This window comes from Pseudorasbora parva, chromosome 16, assembly GCF_024679245.1.
Source record: "Pseudorasbora parva isolate DD20220531a chromosome 16, ASM2467924v1, whole genome shotgun sequence".
Classification (NCBI taxonomy): domain Eukaryota; kingdom Metazoa; phylum Chordata; class Actinopteri; order Cypriniformes; family Gobionidae; genus Pseudorasbora; species Pseudorasbora parva.
The window spans coordinates 18,549,301-18,575,448 of NC_090187.1; the positions used below are offsets into that span (position 1 = coordinate 18,549,301).

General features: G+C 38.1%; 1 protein-coding gene across 1 annotated transcript in view; it reads left to right on the forward strand.

Moving 5' to 3' along the window:
• The window catches only part of cd151l (CD151 antigen, like), a 78,036-nt gene extending 52,194 nt beyond the window's left edge, over window positions 1-25,842 (forward strand). The window contains exons 4-8 of the mRNA XM_067419894.1: window positions 5,916-5,990; window positions 6,071-6,175; window positions 6,252-6,413; window positions 15,274-15,360; window positions 21,807-25,842. Of these exons, the coding sequence (XP_067275995.1) occupies window positions 5,916-5,990; window positions 6,071-6,175; window positions 6,252-6,413; window positions 15,274-15,360; window positions 21,807-21,866 (489 nt within the window). The 3' untranslated portion in view covers window positions 21,867-25,842. The remainder of the gene's footprint in view (window positions 1-5,915; window positions 5,991-6,070; window positions 6,176-6,251; window positions 6,414-15,273; window positions 15,361-21,806) is intronic.
• Window positions 25,843-26,148: the final 306 nt, after the last annotated feature.

A 26,148-nucleotide genomic window follows, 5' to 3' on the forward strand; every position in this document is an offset into this window, starting at 1 on the left:
ACATCAAAATAAAAGCTCACTCATTTATTTTCAGTTCATTTGTTTTACAATATATTGCTATTACTCTCACAGGATTTATAATATAACTATTATTACTATTATGGAGTCCCTTTAAAGTTGAGGTTCAAGTCAAAAAAGTCGACTTTTTCTTTGCTCAATTTGCACACTGAATATGGGTTTGAGCTCTGAATTTTAAACTCTTAAAGTGCACCAAATCCTATGGGAAATACTGAGTATGTAGATGATACTTAGATCAACATTTTTTATAAATAGGCCTATTAGGTAGCCTAGAAATCTAGACGCACCCTAGCGGCAGCAAATTTAATTTGCCCGCAAGTGTCGTCTAGGAACTCTCAATACCATTCTGAGCTGTGTTCCTCAAAATCTGGACGGCCCAATCACATCATGTATAGAGTCGGCGGGCGGGGCCATAATGACGACGGCCGAGTTGCGTTTGCGTGCTTCTAGTAAACACAGAAACTGGCGAACGGCGGTGGTCTTTCGAATCAGCCCTGACCGCGACTCTGGAAGACTTGGAGTTAAGCTTTTCTCTGAGAAAAGAACAAAGAGCGGCACTGAAGTCATTCTTAAAAAGGGAAGATGTGTTCGTAGTTTAGCCGACCGGATACGGCGAATGTTTAATCAGTCAGCGAGCTCTGCTTCACCTTCGTTGCTCTGGTTGGTGTAGCGCTATCCTATCGCGTGCAGAGTGAGTTTGAAAGACAACCGTTTATCCCGCCCCTCGGATTGAGCCGTCAATGGTGAGTTTCCAGACCAAACATCTTGATGTGGGTCTGGCTTGTCAGGCTACCTATTAGGCCTATTCGTTAGGGCTGGGCGATATGGAGCAAAAAATATATCTCGATATATTTTGCTATATCTCGACATACAATATATATCTCGATATCTTTACAGGAAAAATACCCCCCTAAAAACTACAGCAAAAACAAATATGCCAAATACCACAAATTCTTTTTTTTTTTATTGAAGTGCAAAGAGGTAGTCAGTTCATGTAGGAACAAAGTACTTTTGCGACATTTAAAAAAAAAACTCCCTGATTACATAAATAACAATAATTTAACTGTAAAAGAAAATAAATAATATTGCCTTCTTTTCATTTATTTGATGCTTTCAAAAGATGAATCAAAGACTCCCTGTTTTACACTTTAAGTAAACAGTAAGCATTTTGCAGAAAGATGGGGGCATGACTGAGATATAAATAAACTGATTTTGTCATAACACCACTTCCTGTTAAATTTGTATCAAAATTCAAACAGTGATGTTTGTCATGAGTTTGACAAAATTCAAACTCATCATGCGGATCATGTAGGCTACACATGAGCTGAATTTCACTTCTTTTCCAGTTACAGAACGAAATATGAATGTCAGAAGGTAGGCTTGATAATATGATACAGTACAACTTACAGAAGAGCACCACGTGTCAGGACACCGGGGATGTCGCGTTTTTCTCTCTTGGTTAAAACATGAATAGATTCATCATAATCCCGTGATAAAGCTGACAAAATAATAATAGTAATGATATTGCAATACTTTTTAAATGTTTTCAAATGATATGCGATCATTTTGACATTTTAACCGAAAACCATGCGATCAGTTAGACACAGATCATAAACTGGCATGATTGCGACCGTCTCGCACCAGTAGTGTCAATCACCGGACTGTGGGTGAAACTTGCGATTTGAACTTTGATGAACATTAATATTTCTTTATGAATTTTAATAAGCAGTTGTGTTAGAAGGAAAACATGGTCTCTAAACTGAGTCCTGAACAACGCGCGTGCTTGTCAACATGATAACTAATCCTCACCTGGTTGTGGAAGCAGCCGTGTTCAATGAGACAACACGCGAGGGGAGGGGGAACAAAGCAAGAGGCGAGAGGCGCGCGAGCGGGGCCGAGCACAGCACAGGGAAGGCAAACAAGCAAAGTGGCGGAATCAGAATAAAATATAAACAATATATCGATATATACGATATGTCCAAATCCATATCGAGTTGAAAAAATATCTCGCTATATTTTAAATATCGAGATATCGCCCACCCCTACTATTCGTACACTATTAGTTTACGAATATTGGGTTAAGCAAAAGAAAACATGTATAGTGCATTGTGTGGAACACTCCTTGCTTTCAAAAAAAATAATAATAATGAGGGGGCTGTGCCCCAGTAGAGCTTTATGACTAGCAATGCCCCTGGTGAGGAGGTTAAAGCGAGTGGACGTCGTCAAAAGTAGTGCTACAGAGAAGTATTGTCAAAACGGTCTACAAAATCTACAATCTACAAAATCAAAGTAGAGCAAAATTTTATTCAGCTGGGGAAATTTGAGACTAATTGGCTGTTAGTAAACGTAAGGTCTCTTTTAAAGATCGAACTCATTGCCACAGTCACTACCTGAAGTAAAAGTACAAGGAAGAGGCAGAACTTCTAGGGCCCTATTTTAACGATCTGAAACGCAAGTGTCAAAGTAACTTTGTGGGTGGGTCTCGGCGCTGTTGCTATTTTCCCGGCACAAATCTAAAATGGGTTGGTCTGAAGTGGCTTCATTATTCATAGGTGTGGTTTGGGCGTAACGTGAATAAACCAATCAGAGCGTCATCCAACATTCCCTTTAAAAGCAGGTGCGCAAGTTCCATTATGGATTGCTATTATTATGGCGTATTTACCAGGCGCACGCCAGGAGCCGAGGAGACTGATGTTCTTGTAAGAGCAGTGAAAGACAGAGAAGTTGTGTTGTATGGGGATGGGAGAAACCCACCCAAAATAGCATCGGTTAAACCGTTTTTTCAGTTTTTCAGTCGATTATTTTTTTTTATTTTTTATTTTTTTCCTGGTTCTTGACGGACAAACCAATTTGTCAGATGTCCTTATATACATATGTCTTGCCCCTATTGGGCAAACAGGTCTGATCCTTAATTACTACAATTAGCCTGAATAATTTGTAAGCTAGATTTATGCCTATTTTTTCACATCTTCGTGGCACACCACAAAAATTTCCGTCATCTCGTGTTAATATTTTTTTAGTGTAACAATTTATGATTTGCAAAAATAACTGTTGAATCTGTGTGGATTACATGAGCAAAGTGTATGCACGTTGTGCACGCTATACATTATTGTCAAGCATGTGCCCTTATATAGCATAATGAACAACGCGCCACTGACTTTAGACCAGGTTTTTTTCCGGTCAGTGGCGCAACTGTTTAATGAAACAACAAAATAGCACCAGGGATTGTTTGCGCCGGAACACAGTTTGATCAGATCAGATCAGTTTGGACTGAGTGGAGACCAAAAGAGGTTACCATACTGTTTACTTATTTTACACTATAATTAAAGGGACGGTCCAAAATTAAAAATTCTGCCATCAGTTACTCACCCTCATGTAGTTTGTTCGGTTCATCTTTTAAACACAAATGCAGATATTTATAATGAAACCTCAGAAGTTCCATTAATTACAGTAGGATCAGGGGTCTCTCCTCAACCACCACCAATCTGCAGGATCCACCTGCAACTGCATCCATAGTGCATCTGCGACCGTATGCTCCCCACACACCAGCTATAAGAGAGGAGAGAAGAGCTGAGTGATTGGGGAGGATTTTTAGGAGGTCGTGATTGATAAGGGCCAATGAGGGAATTTGTCCAGGAAAAGTAACCTGCATATTCTTTTTAGCCGATTGTAATGTATTTAGTTCAATAAAACACATGTACTGTAAGTGGTGAAAGTGTTAATAATTTTCCTCAGATATGAGCGACAGTGAGCTTGCAGTGTATTCGTGCATCACGCTCGGGCTGCAGAGAATGTGCTCAGTGTAAAAACACACTTTTCTTTCGATCTGGAGTCTAATAAAAGTTAAACAGAAAAAAAGGTAGCTTGTAGGCTATAACTGCACTTGTTTCAGAATAGTAATGTTAATGTTAACCCTTTTATTTCCCTATTAATGTTTGCTCTTGCATCCTTTACGTCTATGGCTTATCTCAATTTCTCCAACTAGCGGCTAGGCCACGATCAAACAGAAAATGTCAGCTGCGTTTATTGCTTGTTAATAAAATGAGTGCCGTTAAAATCAATTTGAATTTGCGTTAACACGTTCTTAACGCGTTAATTTTGACAGCCAAATGCAAAAACAAGCATGCCTCATTATCAGAGCTATTTTCCTCCTCAAAACCCTTTGCACAATATAAGCAAAACCCCTTCCTCGGGTGGTGTTTTACAAAGAGCAAGGTCAATGCAATCCAGTATAGTGGACGAGAACATCCCTGCTTAGGTTTGTTGTACACAAGGCCACTGTGGTTTTGGCTGAAAGATCATGATCTGTGGAGGGCATGGAAAGCGAGGAGAATGCACATTGTGGTAAAGCTTGCCTGTCTTGATCTGCTGTAGTAAGAACGACAGACAATCTGCATTAATAAACAACAATTTAGGTAGTAGTGGGCCCATAGCTGATTAGCAGAATATTTCAGTAAGACAGTTATAATGCGAGTTAGCCGGAAATCTACACAATATAAAACACAAAACTACATTGTAATACGGTTCGTAGATGGGAAGGAAGGAGGCGGGAACCGGCGAACGTTCAACAACATTGATTTCAAAATAAATAAACAAAACGAAAGTCAAACCGTGGGCAGCCCCTCACGGATGACTGCCCGCAAACACACAAAATAAAACATGGGCAGCCCCTCACGGACGACTGCCCACAAACACACGTAAAACAAAACTAAACATAAACTCCAGGCCTGGTCCTCTCTCGTCTTCCGCAGCCCTTGCTCCTCCTTTTATGCTCCCGTCACATGGCCGCGAGACGAGACCGGTGTGCCACGCAGCTGGCACTCGTCAACATTAATCACCGGCCCGCTCTCGTTGTCCCTCGCCCCGCTGCCTGTCACACCACATACCCCCATCGCAGGCCGGGGGGCACTCCTGAGACTGCGCTCTACTCCCCCGCTCTACTCCAGCACCATCGCCTCGGGCAGCCCCCGTGGCCCTCATTCATCCGCGCTGCCCTAAACATAAACATAAACTCCAGGCCTGGTCCTCTCTCGTCTTCCGCAACCCTTGCTCCTCCTTTTATGCTCCCGTCACATGGCCGCGAGACGAGACCGGTGTGCCATGCAGCTGGCACTCGTCAACACTAATCACCGGCCCGCTCTCGCGGTCCCTCGCCCCGCTGCCTGTCACACCACATACATATTTTTAACTCCAGGTAGATTAGAAAATTATATACATAAATACAGTAATTAATCATACTTACAGGATTCAGAGGAGAAAGTTGGTCCAAATAAATTTGGTACACTCCATCTTTAAAGAGATATTTCTACCAAAAATGAAAATTACCTCATGATTTACTCACCCTTAGGTTCTTTCAGACGAATACAATCGGAGTTATATATATTTTGAAAAATGTCCTGGCTAATCTAAACTTTATAATGGCAGTGAATGGCAGGCCAGAATTTGAAGTTCAAAAAAGCATCCATCCATCCATTATAAAAGTATTTCACATGGCTCCAGGGGGGTTAACCTTCTGAAGTGAATCGATGGGCTTGTGGAAAAAAAAAAATAATAATTTTTTTTAAATAAAATATCTTGCTTCCACCAGGCTGCATCCCATATTCAACATATGACGAAAGTGTGCCTCTGGCAGTTTCTATGCTGCGTCATGTTTCGTTTTCTTTGTAAATAGGTTATGGAAGGCTGTCTGGCAAAAGCTAGATATTTTACTTTATAAACATGTTAAATATGGATATTTTTCTTACACAAACGAATCGCTTTGCTTCAGAAGGCCTTTATTAACCCCTCAGAGACGTTTAAAGAGATGTAAAATTTCATCTGGATGTTATATAAATTACCATCTCTAAAGAATTGTACTTGAAACCATATCTCTAATACATCTCTTCTCCTATTGTCAGTATTTTGTCCTATTGCTGTGTATATTCCTGTTGGAAATCCTTGCTGGAGTTTTGGCCTACATTTATTACCAGCAGGTCAGTTACTTGTTCCTTCTTTCATTTATCATTTTCTATGCATTTGTGTCTTTCAATGTTACACTTTGTGAATGTTGTAGTTGAATGAGGAACTAAAGGAGAACCTGAGGGAGACTATGGTTAAGAAATACCATCAGCCTGAACAGGACCATGTGACACAGGCTGTGGACAAACTACAGCAGGAGGTGGGACAACTATCTGTTCGCTAAAATTGCTATTTACTTGTAGTGTTAGGCTAATGATTGCTTCTCGCTCTGTCAGTTCAAGTGCTGTGGCAGTAATAACTCCTCCGATTGGGCGGAAAGTGTTTGGATCCGCTCTGGTCAGGCTAACCAAAGGTTAGTCCCTGACAGTTGCTGTAAGAAACCTATCATTACGAACTGCGGTGAAAGAGACCACCCCTCAAACATCTATAAAGTCGAGGTTAGTCCACTACAAAAGACATCCTTGCACTCAACAACAGATGAAATGTTTTCTTGTGGTTTTGTTGGATAATATAGGCCACTTCACCCACTTTACTATAAAATTGCAGAATTAACTTTCCCAATAAAGGTTCCACATTTTTTAGCAAGACGTTCTGTCTTCATATGTTTAGCCATATATCAGTCTGGGCAAAATAAAAAACATTTTCCTAAATAGTTTTATTAGTCTAATATAGATGATTTGTGTTAAAGGGGTGATGAATTGAGAAATCAACTTTCCCTTGAGCCTTTGATATATAAAAGGTCAAGGTTAATATAAGAATACCCTGTAAGTTTCAGAGCTGTAAACTTCCTTTTTAATAAAAGAAAAGCTTTTATAGACACCAGGCCCAGAAAACGAGGCTCTCAAATCAGTATTAGAGTATTAGAAGGGTGAAACGCCGCCTCTATGTGTACGCTGCTTCTGTAGCCCCGCCCACTGACTCGTGGGGCAAAACTGATTGCGTTACCGAGCAATTAACACACCGAAGATAGCAAGATAATCATTTGTAAACAAGACACAGGTTGACACTGGATTTGCAGACATATTGAGATTAAAACACAATGTTCTATATTGGATATGACAAGAATGGTGCAGCACACTTATGTGAGTAAAACATGTTTTTTATATGCGATAGTAGCTATTGCAATGTTACAGATCGTATTGATGATGTGTACATGACATGTCTAACAGAGCATAACAGCACGCTGTCACAGGCTGGGGAATCCCTTATCCGTTGGTTCATTGTGGGATCAGACTCTCAGAGCTCGCAAAGCCCAACGTCCCGGGGCTATTTGGTAACCCCAGACGGGCTACCAAAATGTAAGCATGTTGTAGGGTCGGTGAATCTTAAATAGTGAAATAACATTAATTTTTTTTGTGTGTGTGTGTTGCCCTTGTTTACATTATACAGGTCCTTCTCAAAAAAATAGCGTATGTGATAAAAGTTCATTATTTACCATTATGTAATGATAAAAACTGAACTTTCATATATTTTAGATTCATTGCACACCAACTGAAATATTTCAGGTCTTTTATTGTTTTAATACTGATGATTTTGGCATACAGCTCATGAAAACCCCAAATTATCTAATTTTTTTTGCATATTTCATCAGAACCAATAAAAGAAAAGTGTTTTTAATACAAAAAATAATTATTTTGTTTTTAATACAAAAATAATTATGTTAAGTTATGCACTCAATACTTGGTCGGGAATCCTTTTGCAGAAATGACTGCTTTAATGCGGTGTGGCATGGAGGCAATTAGCCTGTGGCACTGCTGAGGTGTTATGGAGGCCCAGGATGCTTCGATAGCGGCCTTAAGCTCATCCAGAGTGTTGGGTCTTGCCTCTCTCAACTTCCTCTTCACAATATCCCACAGATTCTCTATGGGGTTCAGGTCAGGAGAGTTGGCGGGTCAATTGAGCACAGTAATACCATGGTCAGTAAACCATTTACCAGTGGTTTTGGAACTGTGAGCAGGTGCCAGGTCGTGCTGAAAAACAAAATCTTCATCTCCATAAAGTTTTTCAGCAGATGGAAGCATGAAGTGCTCCAAAATCTCCTGATAGCTAGCTGCATTGACCCTGCCCTTGATAAAACACAGTGGACCAACACCAGCAGCTGACATGGCACCCCAGACCATCACTGACTGTGGGTACTTGACACTGGACCTCAGACATTTTGGCATTTCCTTCTCCCCAGTCTTCCTCCAGACTCTGGCACCTTGATTTCCGAATGACATGCAAAATTTGCTTTCATCCGAAAAAAGTACTTTGGACCACTGAGCAACAGTCCAGTGCTGCTTCTCTGTAGCCCAAAGTGGCTTGACCTGGGGAATGCGGCACCTGTAGCCCATTTCCTGCACACGCCTGTGCACGGTGGCTCTGGATGTTTCTACTCCAGACTCAGTCCACTGCTTCCGCAGGTCCCCCAAGGTCTGGAATCGGTCCTTCTCCACAATCTTCCTCAGGGTCCGGTCACCTCTTCTCGCTGTGCTGCGTTTTTGCCACACTTTTTCCTTCCCACAGATTTCAAACTAAGGTGCCTTGATACAGCACTCGGAAAAGCCTATTCGTTCAGAAATTTCTTTCTGTGTCTTACCCTCTCTTTTGATGGTGTCAATGATGGCCTTCTGGACAGGGTCCGGTCGGCAGTCTTACCCATGATTGCGGTTTTGAGTAATGAACCAGGCTGGGAGTTTTTAAAAGCCTCAGGAATCTTTTGCAGGTGTTTAGAGTTAATTAGTTGATTCAGATTATTAGGTTAATAGCTTGTCTAGAGAACATTTTCATGATATGCTAATTTTTTGAGATGAGCTGTATGCCAAAACCATCAGTATTAAAACAATAAAAGACCTGAAATGTTTCAGTTGGTGTGCAATGAATCTAAAATATATGAAAGTTTAATTTTTATCTTTACATTATGGAAAATAATGAACTTTTATCACATGCTATTTTTTTGAGAAGGACCTGTATTGTGGGGACCAAATGTCCCCATAAGGATAGTAAAACCTGATATTACCTACATTGTGGGAACCAGCCAGCGGTCCCCACTTTTTAAAAGGCTTATAAATCCTTTTATTTGAGAAAGTAAAAAGGCAGAATTAGGGGCAGGGGCTATGTAAGGGGACAGAAAATACGGTTTGTACGGTATAAAAATCATTACGTCTATGGACAGTTCCCACAAAGATAGTGAACCAGGTGTGCGTGTGCGTGGTTTCTTCTTATATCCACCGATCAGGAAGGCCAAGTAATAAAAAAATAAATCAATCACGGGTTGATGAGAGATAAATCATTGTGTTTGTTTGATAAATAAGTTTTGAGACTGAGCCCCGTCAGAGAATTATTGTGGCCGCTTTCAAAACAGTCCTTCCCCCGTATGACCTCAACTGAAAGGGGAGCTGAAGCTCATTAAATATGCAAATCTTATATAATCCTAGCCATGGGCATTTACTTCTAAGGCCGGGGACACACTGCAAGCGTGTCGTGAGCGTCTCGACTGCGTGGCGCGTCCGTTTTTATTTCGGCTCCTATGTTAACCGGTTAAAGCTTGCATACTGCCTGCAGCTCACGCGCGGTCCGAGCCGCGCGGAAAACGCGTGCATGCTTCAAATAGAAGAGACGGCTATTTTTCACGCGACACGCGAGCCTGTTGGAAGCATTTCCAGGCAAAATAGTATAGGAAAAGATGTTTATATGCTATTTTGACACGAATATATATTAATAAATGACATTTTCATGTTTGAAAGTCTGTAGGTTAACATAAATGCAGATATAGGCCTAATTGTAATAATAAAAAACAACGTAATATCGATTTTGAAATATTAAACCTGTCAATACAGAATGAAATATTCTGTAGCCTATTTTGTCGTCAATACCATAGATATGTATGGTAAATAGGCTACTTTCGACGTTGTCTTTGCTGTATCAATAGGCAATATATTTATACCTAACATCAAGTATAGGGCTTCCCTGTACATTAATAGCAGCAGCAGCGCCACGTCACACACGCTTCTGGTGTGCAAAGACAGAGAAAACGCCAGGCAGTCGCCCCGCGGATGACACGCAACAGAAATCCCACGCTCACACCATGCTTGCAGTGTGTCTCCGGCCTAAGTCTTCATTGCGGCACGCCCATCAAAACCAAGCATTCAGGAGAGAGCCTCAAAACCATTGTAGAAAACTATTATTTATTAGTTGTGATGTTTTTGAATGTAAAAACCATGCAAACGTCATAAGTTGACCTCAGACAACAGTATACAAAAATAAACAAGCCAGTTCATGACACCTTTAATTATTCATCTGCTGATGGACTGTAACCTTGTGATTTTAGGAAGAGATGAAAAATCTGTGAGATTGGAGATTGTAGCTGATGGTTAGAAGAATGTTTTAGAAATATTTTGAACAAAGAACGTATTGAAAAAAACAACGTATTTTTCACACAATTCACTTATATGTACACAGCTGTTTTCTCTGTCCTAAAAACGGCCTGTGATTTCCTTGTTTAATGAAGTCCCTCCTTCAGAAATACGTAACGAGTTCTGATTGGGCCAGCACTTCCCATGTTGTGATTGGACAGCAGCTTAGCGCGCTTTTCCCGGAAAGGTCCTGCCTCTTACCATACAGGGAGATGCAAGCGCTGAAGGCGTGCTCTTCTCCACGTGGGAGAGCAACAAGGCCACACCAAGGTTATTTTGGTAAAAGAAAACTGAAACTAAGACTAAAACTATTGGTCAAAAAACATTTTCGTAAACTGAAATAAAATTAAAAAATCTGAATAAATAAAAAACTAAAACTAAACTAAACTAACTACTCTTACTAAAAAACTAACTGAAATAAAATAATAATTAGCAAAAATAAATATTCGTTTTCGTTATTAATAAGCCCTATTTAATGTGATGGAGAATCTGACTGTGGCGGTTGAGGGAGTGTCTGTATATTGCGCAACTGCGCGTGAAGTGATCTGAGGAGGAGATTAACCGCTGTCCTGTGACGGACGCGTGCAGACAGTCAACACATCGCTGGTCCTAAACGGCAGTTCACAAAGAATCAATGCGTCCGTGGCAGTGAAATGGGAAATAACACAAGGTAATGAGATGCACGTTGAACATCTTTTAACTTAAGCTCACTGTTTTAGAATGCCGTTTCTTACGCGACGAGAGACGCAGGCGCAAAAGTCAGCAACTAACGTTAGTAGCAAGTACTAGCCTACTGTGCGTTTGAGATTTCATGTTTACATAATATTGACAAGCTCAAAGGTGTTATCATAATCATTTACTACTAATAATATTATTATCTGTGTGGAGACATTTCCCCACAAAGTAGGGAATACCAGGACACACACACACACACACACACACACACGTTTGTTTCACTATATAAGTGAGGACATTGCATGGACTTCCATTGATTTAATATCAGGTTAATGATATTTTATATCCCCTAACCCAATCCCTATCCCTAAACCTACCCATCACAAGAACGTGCAAAACAATAGATTTAAATAAAAACATGTTTTGGCCTATTTATAAGCCTTTTTAACTAGTGAGGACATTTGACTGGTCCTCAAAAAGCTTATAAATAATAATAAAGTTATCATAATATTTTACTAGATAAATGAGGACATTGGTCCCCTTTACAATTATAGCACAACAAACACACACACAGCACAACAGTGTGTGTTGGCTGTATTCAGATGACTTTAGCTGTGGTCTTATGCTGCTAGCTTACATTGTACTACTGAAGAAATTAAAATGAGCTTTTAATTGTTTAACAATATTTCATCTTTGTTATGAATGAGTTTGTCTGGAATTTATCATTTTTACTTTTATATTTTACGTTGCATTTATTTTGTTCTTTAAGATAGATCCTCTGAGTATTATGTCAAAAATATCAAATATATTTTTTTTAATATCAAAATATAATTTATTTCATTTTTAATCTCCAGATCGTTGTTTGTATAGGTCATAGGACCCAACTTTATGCATGTTTTGTAAGACCGTCCTGGGTTTAAACAATAATGCTTGTTTATCAAGTTATTTCACTTAAGGAAGTACTTATAAACTCTAATCTGTGCAAACATTAAACTTTGCTGAAATTAAAAACCTTGATTTGGTCTCTACACTTCATTATGGTAACTCTGCTAAACTATAATTACTAAAACTAAAACTGAAACTAAATAAATAAAAACTAAATAGAAATGTATTTGCAAAATAAAAACTAAACTAAAACTAGCAAAACCATTTGTAAAACTAACTAAAACTAAACTGAAATTTGTAGCAAAATTGAAAACGATAATAAAATAAAAACTAATTTCAAAAAGCAAAACTATAATAACCTTGGGCCACACACCCTATTTTGCGTGTTCTTGTGGGCAGAGGGTTAGTCAACAAACTGTTCTAGTGACGTCATTCCTGAAGGAAGTGCAGCGGTGTAGTCCAAACCGGCCGTTCGCTGTAGGCTTTGAAAGGGAACTTCTGTTAAATAAAATATCTCGCTTGGCATTGAACTTTGAGCTTTATAATTTTACAGGTATTATTTATGCTCTGACAGCAACATTTCACACTAACTAAAGTTTGAAAGATGGGATCGCGAAAAACGGGACATTTAATGTTAAAGTTGAGGACTTTAACTACAGTTTATGCAACTTCTGAAAGCATAATGAAATGCTTTGGTTGTGGCAAAATTGGCCATCTGATACGTGCTTGTCCTGAAAAAACGGATGAAAATGCTACTGTATACAGATGAACGAGTGATCATTCTGAGTCTGTTACAGAGGATGTTGTGGCATCTGATGCTGTTGCGTTGGCAATAAGCAAAATAAAACCACTATGGCTGAGGTCACTGCAGGTTTGTGCTCTGTACAGACATCAGCATGTTTTTGCTGCTACTTATGTGCATTTAAATATCTGAAACCTAAAATAAACATGATGTTGGGAAAACACTGAATAGTTTTGATATTGTGACGAGCACTGAGCGCGTCTGTCTCTGGCTCCGCGCTAGCCAAAGCGTGAAAGCATGTTTGATGGCACCAAAATGAGGAACCGAAATATTCGAACATACGGCAACACTCGCATGCATGGAACAAAGTTTACAAAGAGAGACTGTTTTGCTTTTATTATCGCTGTTGTGGTGAATCACTGAGCAGCCAGCACGTGCATCCATCGACAAACATAAAGCATTATTTTCAAGTTACAACAAATATTTGCCTCATCAGATGTGAGATGAACCACATATGTCCACACTGCAAATATGTTGCTTAAAGCTTGGAGCATACTCTGCAAGAACAAAGTAATTTGTTCGTTTTCTCGAGGTGGGAAGAACAAGAACAAAGTTTGTTCTGGCCGGTACATTCCATACTTCACGAGAAAAGCAGGTGCCGATCATCTGCGTTTCTCTGCATTAACCACGTCCAGTTAACAAAGTGCATTCTCGGTTTTCGGTCGAACATTTTTGGTGGCCGTCTACTCGGTGCATCCCTAGTGTGTATCCACCTCCGTTTTTTTGTCCATTTGTGCTTCATCCGAGAAACACCGGCTTTTAAAGCAAACAAGATAGCAAGCTACAAGGACAACCGACTTCCGGTTCAAACCCGCTGTTAAAAGACAGAGTTGACACAGTGTGGTAGAGGAAATGAAACCAGAGTGGAGAGTACTATACAAACCACCATTAACTAAAAGGGCAAGAGATCTCCAATGGAGAATCTTGCATGGTGCAATAGCCCCTAATGCTTTGTGACAAAAATGAATCCAACTGTAAATGATATTTGTACTTTCTGTTCAGAGAGAGAAACAATATTTCATTGTTTTGTATATTGTGTCAGACTTTCTCCACTCTTTGATCTCTAAGAATTTGCATATTATTTATTCATTTTTTATATATATATATTTGTTTTAAGTATAGTAGACTTCAGAAATACAAGTGTCAATTAATGAACTTCATTGTAGGACAAGCCAAACTTGCAATTTATATTTCCAGAAGAAATTAAATAGGGCAGAGAAACGGACAACATATTGTATCTGTTTTTATGAATATATTTAAATCAAGAATTCTTGTTGATTTTAATTATTCTATGTTTAATTATTATTAATTATTATTATAATGATGAATGCAATCAATGATTTTGAGATTGAATGGTGCTGTGATGTTGGGATGTGTTCTGTGCTCAATGATGAGTTGGTTTTTATACACAAATTAAGGTAGTTAAAATTATGTAGTGCTTTTTTGTTGTTGTGTACTTTTTTTTTTTTTTTAAATAACTGTTTTTTAATAAAGTGTTTGTAAAACTCAAAAACTCTCTCTCCAGCTGATTTAAAGTTAACTGACTCGTAACGTATGCAATATCTCAAAACCTCCTGAGTGTTCAACTCATACAGTACACAGTAAACAGCTTTATAAACAATTGTATAAAAAGGTAGCTAATTATACACAAACGCTTGCCATATTAAACAGAATCGTGGTAGAAGGAACATAAACATTTAAAAACTAAATGCAAACGTCACATACGTTTCGGATATAGTGGGCTCCACAATCAACAAAAATATCAAGAGAACATTGTTCGGGGGAAATATTAACACAAACTTGAGTAACTAATAGCCTTATACACCGACAGTAAAAAAAATGTAAGTGGTAGATTCTTTAAAAAAATGAAATGCTTTATATATAGATCTGCCATGGGGTCTTTGAACTTCGCACAACTTCAGGACTTTAGTCTTCGAAGATCTGAATTTTGAGGCTTTGATAGTTCAGGATGCCTTTTTTATGGGACTCACGAATAACCAAATCATTCAACTGGTAGAACTGGAATTGTATAATGCATTGTGTTTAATACAGAGAAGCACTTCCATCAAAAGAACTGTGCCCAGATTTGAATGTAATGCTAATTTCTTTCTAACTTTATTAAGACACGACCTTTAAATAAAACAATCAATCAATCATTAAATCAACTTTATTTATATAACTCTTTTACAATGACGATTGTTTCAAAGCAGCTTCACAGTGTTAAACAGGAAAATATTGCAACAAAATTTGATTCAGCTGTACAGTTGTTTTGGAGAAAACGGTGATGTAATCAGTAATTGATCATAGAGTATAGCGACAATGTTGACAGATCAGTATTAAAGTTTATAGAATTAAGACATAATAAATGTATTTTATTTGTATATATTTAGTGGCATAACAACATTTGAGTGTCCCCAATTGAGAAAGCCAAGTGTTCATATTTTTCTTTGTGATAAAATGGGTGCTGATTATTGTTAAAGTACTCATCTTACTAAAAAATATGGTTGTCTTTTTGTTTTTGACTTTGTCCTTTTTTTTCAGGGTGGCTGCATCACAAAGCTGGAAAACTTCATTCTGAATCACTTGCAGATCATTGGTGCGGTGGGGGTGGGCGTAGCCTGTGTGCAGGTCAGTTGAAGCACTGCAGAGAGTAGAGTTTATATGTACTGTAGCTGAACACTTGTACTTTAGCCACACTTAAAATCAAGTCATGTACTTGTTTAAATACTACTTGAACAGAATGTTTAATACAATGTTTTTTATGACCACTGTCACCCCTGATTCACATGGCAGGTTGTGTCAATCATGAATTGGTGAGATGTGAGTTTCTGTGCCTGTCCCAATAATCACACTTGCGGTCTTTGCACTACTTACATGACATATTTCAATACATGGCACTTTAAATTAAACTTCTAAATGTCTGTTCAGAAGTTCCTATGTAACAAAAGACAATTTATTAATAACTCTGGAGTCAGCAAAAGGCGCTAGTGCAATCAATTGTATTTATTCCTGATAACAGTGGAAACTGCGCAATGTGGGCACACCCACGAGTAGTGTGGGAAGAATGCGATCTTACACTGCTTGATCCAACAGAGGATATCATTTCTGAAGAGTACGTTACTTGTTCTTATTTATATTAGGTAATTTTAATTTTAGTTTTTTTTTACATACGTGCGCTCTTTTTACTAGCTGGACTTTACCTAAACTATATTGCGAGACTTAAATGTGTGGAATCTAATTAAATGGGTTGAAATCTGAAATATATAGACAAATAAATGCAGCTCAATTTAAAACTGGATGTAAATGTTATGCTATATAAAAAGCATAACACCAAGAGCTCAGCTCACAATATTAAAGCAAAACTAGGAAGCAAACTTGTTTTCCTGCCAAAGAGTAAGGAAAATGCTTGGGGTTACTTGACTGTATCCCTGTTCCCTTATAAAGCATAACGAGATGCTGCATAAGCTTGGTGTCTTAACACGACCGGCTATGAAAATAGTGTGAAAACACGTCAATGAAATTGACCCGGGGGTATTTATAGCCTCGTTGGTGACTTCATTGGTGCACCTGCTACACGAGGCTATAAATAGATGAGCTCTAGTTGTAGGCATCAAATCTTTTCTGTTTGAAGCATTTACTTTCAAAAGCTACACTCTATGCTGCATAAGCTTATGCAAATGGTAATGAGAATACCCATGCCACCGTGCTTGGTGTCCGGACACCTTGCGGTTGTGCACAAGGACGCAAGAGGCCTCAGACATTAGCTTGTGATGTCGACTCAAGGACATGAGAGCCCGGAGTGGCATGAGCATCCAAGCTATAAAAACTTATGAATGTGTGCGGAGAGGACCATCCTGCCGCATCACAAACACCTTGTAAGGGAGCACCCCTTGCTAATGCCGTAGAAGAATTGACTCCCCTAGTGAAGTGAGCCCTTAACCCTATAGGCAAAGCTTGACCACGTGCCTAATAGGCAAGAGCAGACCCTCAAGGACTAAAGCTAGGTCCCATGAAGGGATCCTGGTTCTCACTGGAGGCCTCAACTGCCTGGCCTCGCGAATAAAGCGAGCAGGCAGAGGATGCCTCCCAAGCGGTACCCCATCCACCAGGGCGTGGCAAGCCGAAAGAGCGGCCACATAAACCCTGAGAGTGGAAGGGCACATGCCTGATGACAACTTTTTTTTGCAGAAAATCCAGAACTAAAGCAACCTGGCATTTAACTGGATCTACATTTTATGTTGTACACCACTTTTCAAAGACACCCCATTTGTTTGCATAAATTCTCTGAGTGGAGGGAGTCCTAGCACTTAGTGATTTATATATGAGACTGTCACTGTGTTGTCCACCCTCACTAGGACATGACAGCCCCTCAGTTGGGGGAGAAAGTATTTCAGGGCCAGAAATGCAGCCTTCAACTCGAGGCAATTGATGTGCTAATCGAGCTGATGACTCCTAATCCCCTTGGGCTACAATAGTCCATAAACCGAATCATGTCCTCATAAACTGCGAGTAAGGACACACAAATGTTGACACTAAATACAGTACATACCACAGAGACGGGCGGTCCTGCTGTTGCTGTTTCTCCTGTTCAATTTATTTCAGCCGCCGAATGATTCTGGATCATATATCTATTAGCTGAGATCGATAGCCATGGGCTTCTCCACGCTTGAGGACGTCCCGCTTTGCGCGCTCATCATTCTTTAGCTCCGCCCGCACGATACGCCTCCAGGCGCTCGGTTTTTTCTGGAAAGACTCGGTACGGCCCATATTTCTTTTATAAATATAATAAAACTAAAGACTTTTCGGCGATATGAAGGATGCAATACTACTCTATAGGTACTCAAGATTGAAATGAGATTGACTGAAACTGAGTGTTTCTCCCCCCCTTTAAAGAAATAAATGCTCAAATGTCTCAAAACTGTTTCAAATAAGGCTCCAGCTAAAAATGATTTAGAAGGATTTGTTAGTAACGTTATTTGATTTCTTATACTGAATTTATTTGTTTTGTTTATTCCTGTGAATTTCCACTGTATGCTTGAAAAAAAAAAGTAATTTTCTATCTTAACTCTTCTAATGATTAAATCTAGTGGAGTAAACAAATATTCAGAAACATTCACAATAGATTAAGAGAGGATATTCTGTATTTATTATTAATGGCACTGCTCTTACATGTTGGATCTGCTTTCTTAGTAACTTGGCCTCTTGTATTTATTAAAGGGTTGGTTAAAAAATGAAAATTTAATTTGATTTAATTAATTACTTACCCTAATGTCGTTGGACAGCTGTAAGACCTCCGTTCCTCTTCGGAATACAAATTAAGATATTTTTGTTGAAATCCGATGGCTCAGACAGGCCTTCATTGACACCAATGTCACTGTCTCCCTCAAGACCCATAAGAGGCACTAAAGACGTCATTACAAAGCCCATCTCCCTACAGTGGTTCTACAGTAATTTTGTGAAGCGACAAGAATAGTTTTTGTGCGCAAAAAAAAAAACAAAATAACGACTTATATAGTGATAGGCTGTTTTCAAAACAAAGTTTCGAACCGTTATGAATCAGTGTATTGATTCATGATCCGGATCGCGTTTTAAACTGCTGAAATCACGTGACATAGGCAATCCGAATCCTGAATCAATATGCTGATTCATAACTGTTCTGTTCGAATCTTTGTTTTGAATTCGGCCCATCACTATATAAGTCGTTATTACGTTTTTTTGTTGTTGTTGTTTTTTCGCACAAAAACTATTCTCGTCGCTTCATTAAATTATTGTAGAGCCACCATCGGATTTAAACAAAAATATCTTCATTTCTGTTCCGAAGATGAACGGAGGTCTTATGGGTGTCGAACGACATTAGGGTAAGTAATTATTGACAGAATTTTCATTTTGGGGTGAACTAACCCTTTAATTCCTGCATAAATTGGAATGCCTATTTGAATTGTATCTATGGGATGACAAGGGTGTAGAAGATCATAATTCTTATGTAGCATTATAGCATGGTGACAGTCCCACTAACAAAATCTGTCTGTTTTTTTTTCGCATAGTAGTTGAAAATCAAGCAAAATACCACAGATCTTTAATCCTGCTCCAGGGGACTGTTCTTCGTACATCGCTGACTCAGTTAGCTGGATTTGATCGTTGATGATTTGGCATGATCACGGATTGTTTGGTTCTCCAATGCTCATCCTGGACTTGCTGTCACAGGTCTGATAACTTAGAATAAATTGCGAGCAGGCTCACTTCATGTAAACAGGATTATATTGCATTTTTTAAAGCGGTTTTGATACTTAAAATTTGTCCCAATCACTAATACTTTATTACAAGAGTTCCTTACTGAACCAGGGGCAATAATAATTTTAAATAAAAACAATAGTAATATAAAAATGTTTTTGAAAATAATGTTATAATGTTTATGTGGCTTATTTAAGGGCAAAAATTGTCCAGATACAGTTTTACAGGTCCATTTACAACCCTATAAATTGAGCTCTGCTCTGATTGGCTTATTTCAGCAGCTCACAGCAGTTTAGCTGTTCAGCTCGTGAATCCTGACCTTCCTGACAGAACACAGACAGACTTAATGACACACTTTAAGCAAAACATCTCAAATAGAGATTGATAAAATGCAGCTTACTTGTTTATTGGGGTTTTTAGATCATCCGCACACGAGAAAGAGCTTGGGTTCGTGCAGTTGCCAGATTTCAGTAATAAAATCCCCCAAACACAGCTTTTCTGTGAAAAGAACTCGTATACTATCCAGTGTTTTACCTAAACATATCCAATCTGGCAACCATATGCACACAAGCTCTCTCGCGCACGGGTGATCTGAAAACACCAATAAACAAGTAAGCTGCATTTTATCAATCTCCATTGACTATCGTTTGAACTTATATGGTGGAAAAGGTGACGTTTGCTAGAAGGATCGCGTGAACGATCTGTAAGCAAAGTATCTACGGTTGTATTTTGTAATACAAAATAATATCAACATTTGTCATTAGAAACACTATTTAGTTTTGTATGGTACTTGGAGTATCCTGAAACTTTAAGTTTAATCAGAAATTGTTTAAACAGCTAGTCAATAAGTGGCCCCTTTCTTCAGTTTAAGACGCTGAGTGAAGCTTGCTTGAAATGGGCCGAACAAACGAACGATTTGTTGTGGTATCCGATTATAATAAACCTCAACCATGTGTCATGGGAGCCGTTTTTGCTATGTTGACGTCTTGTTTACCATCAGTAGATTCGGCTTGTTTGGACAGATGCAAATGTTGGAGGCGTGCGGATCCCCAACGCTTACGTCATGGTTGGGTTTATGTTGAGAAGCACTTTTTTTCTGTTTAGATTTACGAGATTTACATAAGAAATAGGAGGCATTGTTGTTTTAGACTCACAGTCTGATGTCCATGTACTGAACTCTTATTATTTCACTATGGCAAGGTTAATTCAATTTTTCATTCTAGGGCACCTTAATTTTTGATAGAATAATTACTTACTATTATTTAATTGGAGTCTTGCACACATGGTCGATCTGAACCATGCATTAAGTTGTGACAGATATTATGGGATGGCTTGATGCAGCGCAGGAGATGCAGATAACTTGATCTTGACCATTAAGAAACTTTAATTATTAATGTAACAAATTGCTAATTAGAACATTAAAATTATCAATTAGCATAGAAAAAAACAACTTTTAGATTTAAAAAAAACTTTTATTTTGGTTTGGTCGTTTGGCTGTTTCCTTATAAAGGTCCAGAAATATATATATATATATATTTTTTCAAGTTTTTTTCTAGGTCGCTTTTTTAATTATATGATGTCATTACATTGCCGCCAGCCAATCTCTGCATTGCCGATCGTGGTTTCGAGTAATGATGCATCTGCCCTCTTCAGTGAACACAAGAACGTGCATTAATCTTAGATAACTTATTCCAGATATTTTATTCCAATCAGCAAATTCGTTTTGAAGAACCAAATTAGCCAGAGATCACTAATCATGATGAAAAGTTCTGGGATCTGTCAAATCATCTAGATGTATTAAGCGAGGTACGAAGAACGGACCTGGAGACCCACTGTCCTGCATTTATTTGTAATCTGCTTTATTTCAAATCTGCCTGTGATTTTCAAATGAACCTGAAGTTCCTTGGTTCAGGTGTGTGGTTCAGGTTTTGGGTTGGAACTAAATTCTGTGTGTCCCCAGGAGAAAGGTTGAAGACTGCTGCAATAGAGGACTTTTTTTTTTATTATTCAATATCTATTCATTTGACAATGGGAAATATTCTTGCAGTTTGACAATGACATTATGAGGCTTAGTCTGCAAGCACAACACTAAGTTTTGTGTTCTAGGTGAGGCCTCAGAATATTAATACCCCACAATGATAGCACCAAGATTAAGTATTATGAGCATTGCATGTTTGCATGACATTATCTATTCTCTGTAGATGTTATGCATGATTAACATTCCCTTGCATACATAAGACTGTTTTAAAGAATTTAAAAAAAAATAGTTTCATTCAGCTTCATTTAAAGATAATATTAGACCCCATAAATTTGGTTTTAGTGACCCCATTAGTGCAGCAAATGTTTGCAACTGCAATTAATTCATTAATTATCTTTTGTTACATAAGAACTTAAACAGAACTTTAAAAATGTAAACAGACTTTTTGAAATGTATTTACAATTGAAAAATGTTGAAATCAGAATGTGTAAATAAAACTCATTAAAAATAATTCAGTACAAATGTATGTAGTATGTCCCATCGGGTAATCAAAAGCCCTAGACACACTTTCAGTCTTTACACTTTACACTATAGAAACAAAATACAGGAAATGTGTCACGTAAGTTGACACGTCTAGTGCAAAGTCCGCAAGTATAAGTATTGGGACAGTCCCATAAATGCATGGTCACATCCTGCCGTGTCAAACAGGAATGATGGGTCATAAATCAAGGGCCACACATCGTCAATTTGACACACAATGTATAACTGAGTAGTTCTGTCCATATGATTATTCTTGTAATGACACTGCCACAATATTATATGAATTGTATTAATATCAGGCTTTTCCTCTCATATGTTCTTCCAGATTTTTGGGATGGTTTTCACCTGCTGTCTGTACAGGAGTCTGAAATCAGAGCCATACTGAAGAGACACAGCTCAACTTACAGCATTGATCAATAACCATTATCCTTCATGCCATTTTTGTTTCACAAAATGTAAAGGTGAACTATGTATGAAGTTTCCGTGACACTTTATTGGCACCTAGTGGATTTACAAAAACAAAAGCATATTTTCAAATACTTTGCAAATGCACCTTTTGCATGTCGTGCCTCCCCCAACTCAAACATCACAAATGCATATCTTATGGATACTTATGAAGGCATGCCTCAACAGGTAAAAGTAGGCTATTTTCACTAAAACTGCATATTAGGAATACTTCTGGATGTGTTGCTATGTGAGAAATAACTACTAAAACTGTCTATGGCGAACGCAAGCTTTTTGAACGGTTTAATTTTTTATCTAAAATTTGATCTTTACGCCAAAAACGCAGCAAATTTGTTCTTGCACTTCTGTAACCAAAGCTTAATGTATTTTCCAATGTCACGTGTGAGTCATGGTCCCATACTGGACCATTGCTCTTGCACTGCATGCTACTATTGCCACACCACTCACACTATAGTTTGAGCTGAAAAGACGGTTCTTAGCAGACCGCTCTCAATGTTTTCATGGTTCCTGGGAGGCTCAATGTTTAAATTTTTGGGGAGATAAATCCATGAATGGCATGCTGTGTTGCAATGAACAATAAACTGGGTTACTAGAATGGATTTTAACATAAAAATGTATCGTACATACTTCACCTTTACAGTTTTTCTCAATTGCTAAAACACTAAAACCCATTTGCTGACCAAAGTTCTCAGTTGCCTGATCTCATTTAGCTAATTGTGCAGTCTATTGTCAATACCTGAACCCATTTCACATGGTAAAACACAATTTGCAGATCTTACGTATACTTTTCAGCAAAACTAATTAACTAACAGAAAAAAGAGTAGGGGTGTAACACTGGCATCCTGGCTAAATTTGCCCATTGGCCTCTGTCCATCATGGCCTCCTAATCATCCCTATATCCTGATTGGCTTCATCACTCGGTCTCCTCTCCACCAATCAGCTGGTGTGTGGTGGGCGTTCTGGCGCAATATGGCTGCTGTCGCATCATCTAGGTGGATGAAGCACATTGGTGGTGGTTTGAGGAGATTCCCTTCTTCAATGTAAAGCGCTTTGAGTGCCTTGAAAAGCACTATATAAATTGAACAAATTATTATTATTATTATTATATAAGTACAGTGCATTGTAGGCTGTATATAGGACTGTTCAATGATCAAAATGTATTGCCCTGAGGCCTGTTGTATGAAGCTAGCTGAACAAGCTCTTCAGTTTCAGGGTAGGTTTAGAGTTGACAAATCCAGATAAATCCAACCTAGTTTAGATCAAGTTCAATCGTTTCTCATAGCTCGGTATAAACTTTCTGTGTCAACTCGGGTTTAATCCAGAGTTAGCGATTAACTCGGAAGCGCGTGCACCTGAAAGTGTGACACGTTTGATCTCTTCTGAAGGTTGAGAGATCGTTTTGAAAATTATTATGAAATTAAATGTGTTTACAAGGCAGGAATAAACACTGCTGCTGTGGCGAGAGTTTGAGAAGGCATCTAAATGATGATCTGACTATAAATCAATGCATGATGTGAATCAAAGAAATATGCCTAATAATTATAGGTTCACAAAGAGCTCAAATTAATACACGTTGTTTAAAAGAATTATGAATGGATGTATTATATTTATATTACTATTTGGCTACTTGTCAGTTAATATAACTGTTCATTTATATGAACACATTATATGAATTCAAAGTGATTATAATTCATAAATAATTAGCATCAAAAGATGCACAATTTTTTTCTAAAGTTTTTTCATTATAAACTGCTTTAATTTGGAATGAGACATACAGGGGGTGTGGCTTTATTGCATCTTTACTTGCAGCTGATTGGTCCAGTTTGGGTTTGCGATCTCTAACGCCCGTTTCACACATACTCCGTCTGCAGTGCGTGTGCGTTGCAGGAGCCCCACACCCTGTAGTGCTTTCACATATGCTGCGTTTGCAGTCCGCAACTGATCCGCTGTTGCATACCACAAACACAGCATTTATTAATGATTTTTTATTTAAAATCCAAAAGTTTTTACAGAACATGCCTCGTCAGAATTCCAATTCTCTTTGTTTACTCTTTAAGTCAGGTTACGTAGCCTACTACATTTAAACAACATTTTATTAAATTAATTTATTCATATTTATATACTTTAGATTTAGCTCACACAAGTGGCAAAACATTTAAACATAGTTTATAGCCTTAAATCACAAACATTTTAAATTAGAAACTTACAATAGTCTATTCAAAAACAGCCAACTCTCGTCTTTTCTTTCGTTTTTACACCCTTTAAAATAAATCCTGCAGGTCAAAAAGAACTTTGCTTTTCACCTCTAAGAAAGTACGAGTGCTCTCCATTATGGCACATTTGTTTTTACCTAAATGCCAGGTAAGGTGTCGTTTTGTTGCTTTACTTGACAAAAAAAGCCATGTGTTGACTTTGAAACAAGAGTATATTTTAAATGATATGCATCTGTGGTGAAATTACTAGATTTTCGCGTCAGTACATGTTTATTTTCATGCGAACAATGTTCTATCACTTTAATGCAGCAACGCAGCGCAGCAAATAATAGACTCGGTACGAAAGCGATCCGTGCACTGCTGCAGACGCAACGCTCCTGGAACGGACTGACGGACCGCATCCGCGTGCAGTGTGAAAGCTGTCATCCGTTAACATAGGTACTGAAAAAAATACGCACCGCACACGCACTGCAGACGGAGTATGTGTCAAACGGGCGTAACCCAGAATAAAACCTGCTCCAGAGCAGGTTAGCCCTGCAGTGTAAGTTACCATGGTGATTAACCCTGATTAAAATCCAATCCACCTTCTTGAGCCCGAAAAACCAGAGTTTGCTCAAACTAATCTCAAACTTACCTGAGTAAAAACTGAAACCAGCTTTTGTGCAACATATCAACAAAGAACAAGAATTACAGTATTACAAAGACAAAGGACAAGTTTGTGAGATGCAGGGTACAGTACTGTAAAAATCAGCCTGATCTAATGGAAATGCATATCTATTGCATGAATAGTATTGTGCGATTTATACAGCAAAATTAGTTTTATGTGCATGTGTTACAATATCAATCACATAAACGTCGCACACCTGTGTGTGATAGGTGCGTAGGAGAGCAGGACAAAAAAAGTCCAATTATCAACAAATGAAAAGGGAAGTCCCGCACACTATCAACTTGCAGTTAAAAGTGATTTATTGTTGCAACGTTTCGATCTTTCGATCTTCCTCAGGCATGTGCATATGTTACTCAGTTTTCGCATGCATATGATACGCACTTTACATAACACACTCCACACAACTAAACCTACCCAATGGGGTAACAATGCAAATCATATGCACGTGGCTTAAATCGTACAATAAATACAATTTGTGCATTATATGCACGTATCCACATTCCACACCACTAAACCTACCTGAGCATGTTATATGCACACACCCCACACCACTAAACCTACCCAATGGGTTTACAATGCGTATTATATGCACGTAAAAACTAATTTTGGCATATAAATTGCACGATAGATACAATTTGTGCTATATATATGCATTTCATGAGAACGAGTTGGTAAAAATAGGGGCACAAGGAAGTGTAAGAACAAAAAAAGTTTAATTTTACCAAAGGAGTCTGAGGTTTTGTAAATAGTGCTTGAAAATGAGTTTTTGTGTTAAATGTTTTCAGAATAATGTTTTAGCAATTGAGAAAAAAATGTAAACATAAAGGAAACAACTGCCAGATCTGCAAATCATCTCAGACTCAGATCATCAAGTCAATTCCAACTACACAGGCTCAGGCACATATCCAGGAATAAATATAAAGTTTATGATTATTAACTCATTTAATTTACTACTGAGCTAAAAAAAAAAAAAAAAAAAGTTCATTTAAATCCTTTATCTAAATGGCTTTTATTAATCTCACCAATTTTTAAGTTAAAGTTTGGAATATATATATATATATATATATATATATATATATATATATATATATATATATATATATATATATGAATCCTTATATGTACCTGTTTTTGTATGTGTGTTCTCCCAGATCTTCAATAAAAATATAAAATCTATGCCACAAAAACCTTCGTTTTTTTTTTTTTTTTTTTTTTTTTGTCCATTTAATGATAAGTCCTGTAAATTGCGAGGTTGGGCCTCCATGAATCCAACTTGCACGTCCCACGCAAACTTCAGCACATCCCACAGATCCTAGATTGTA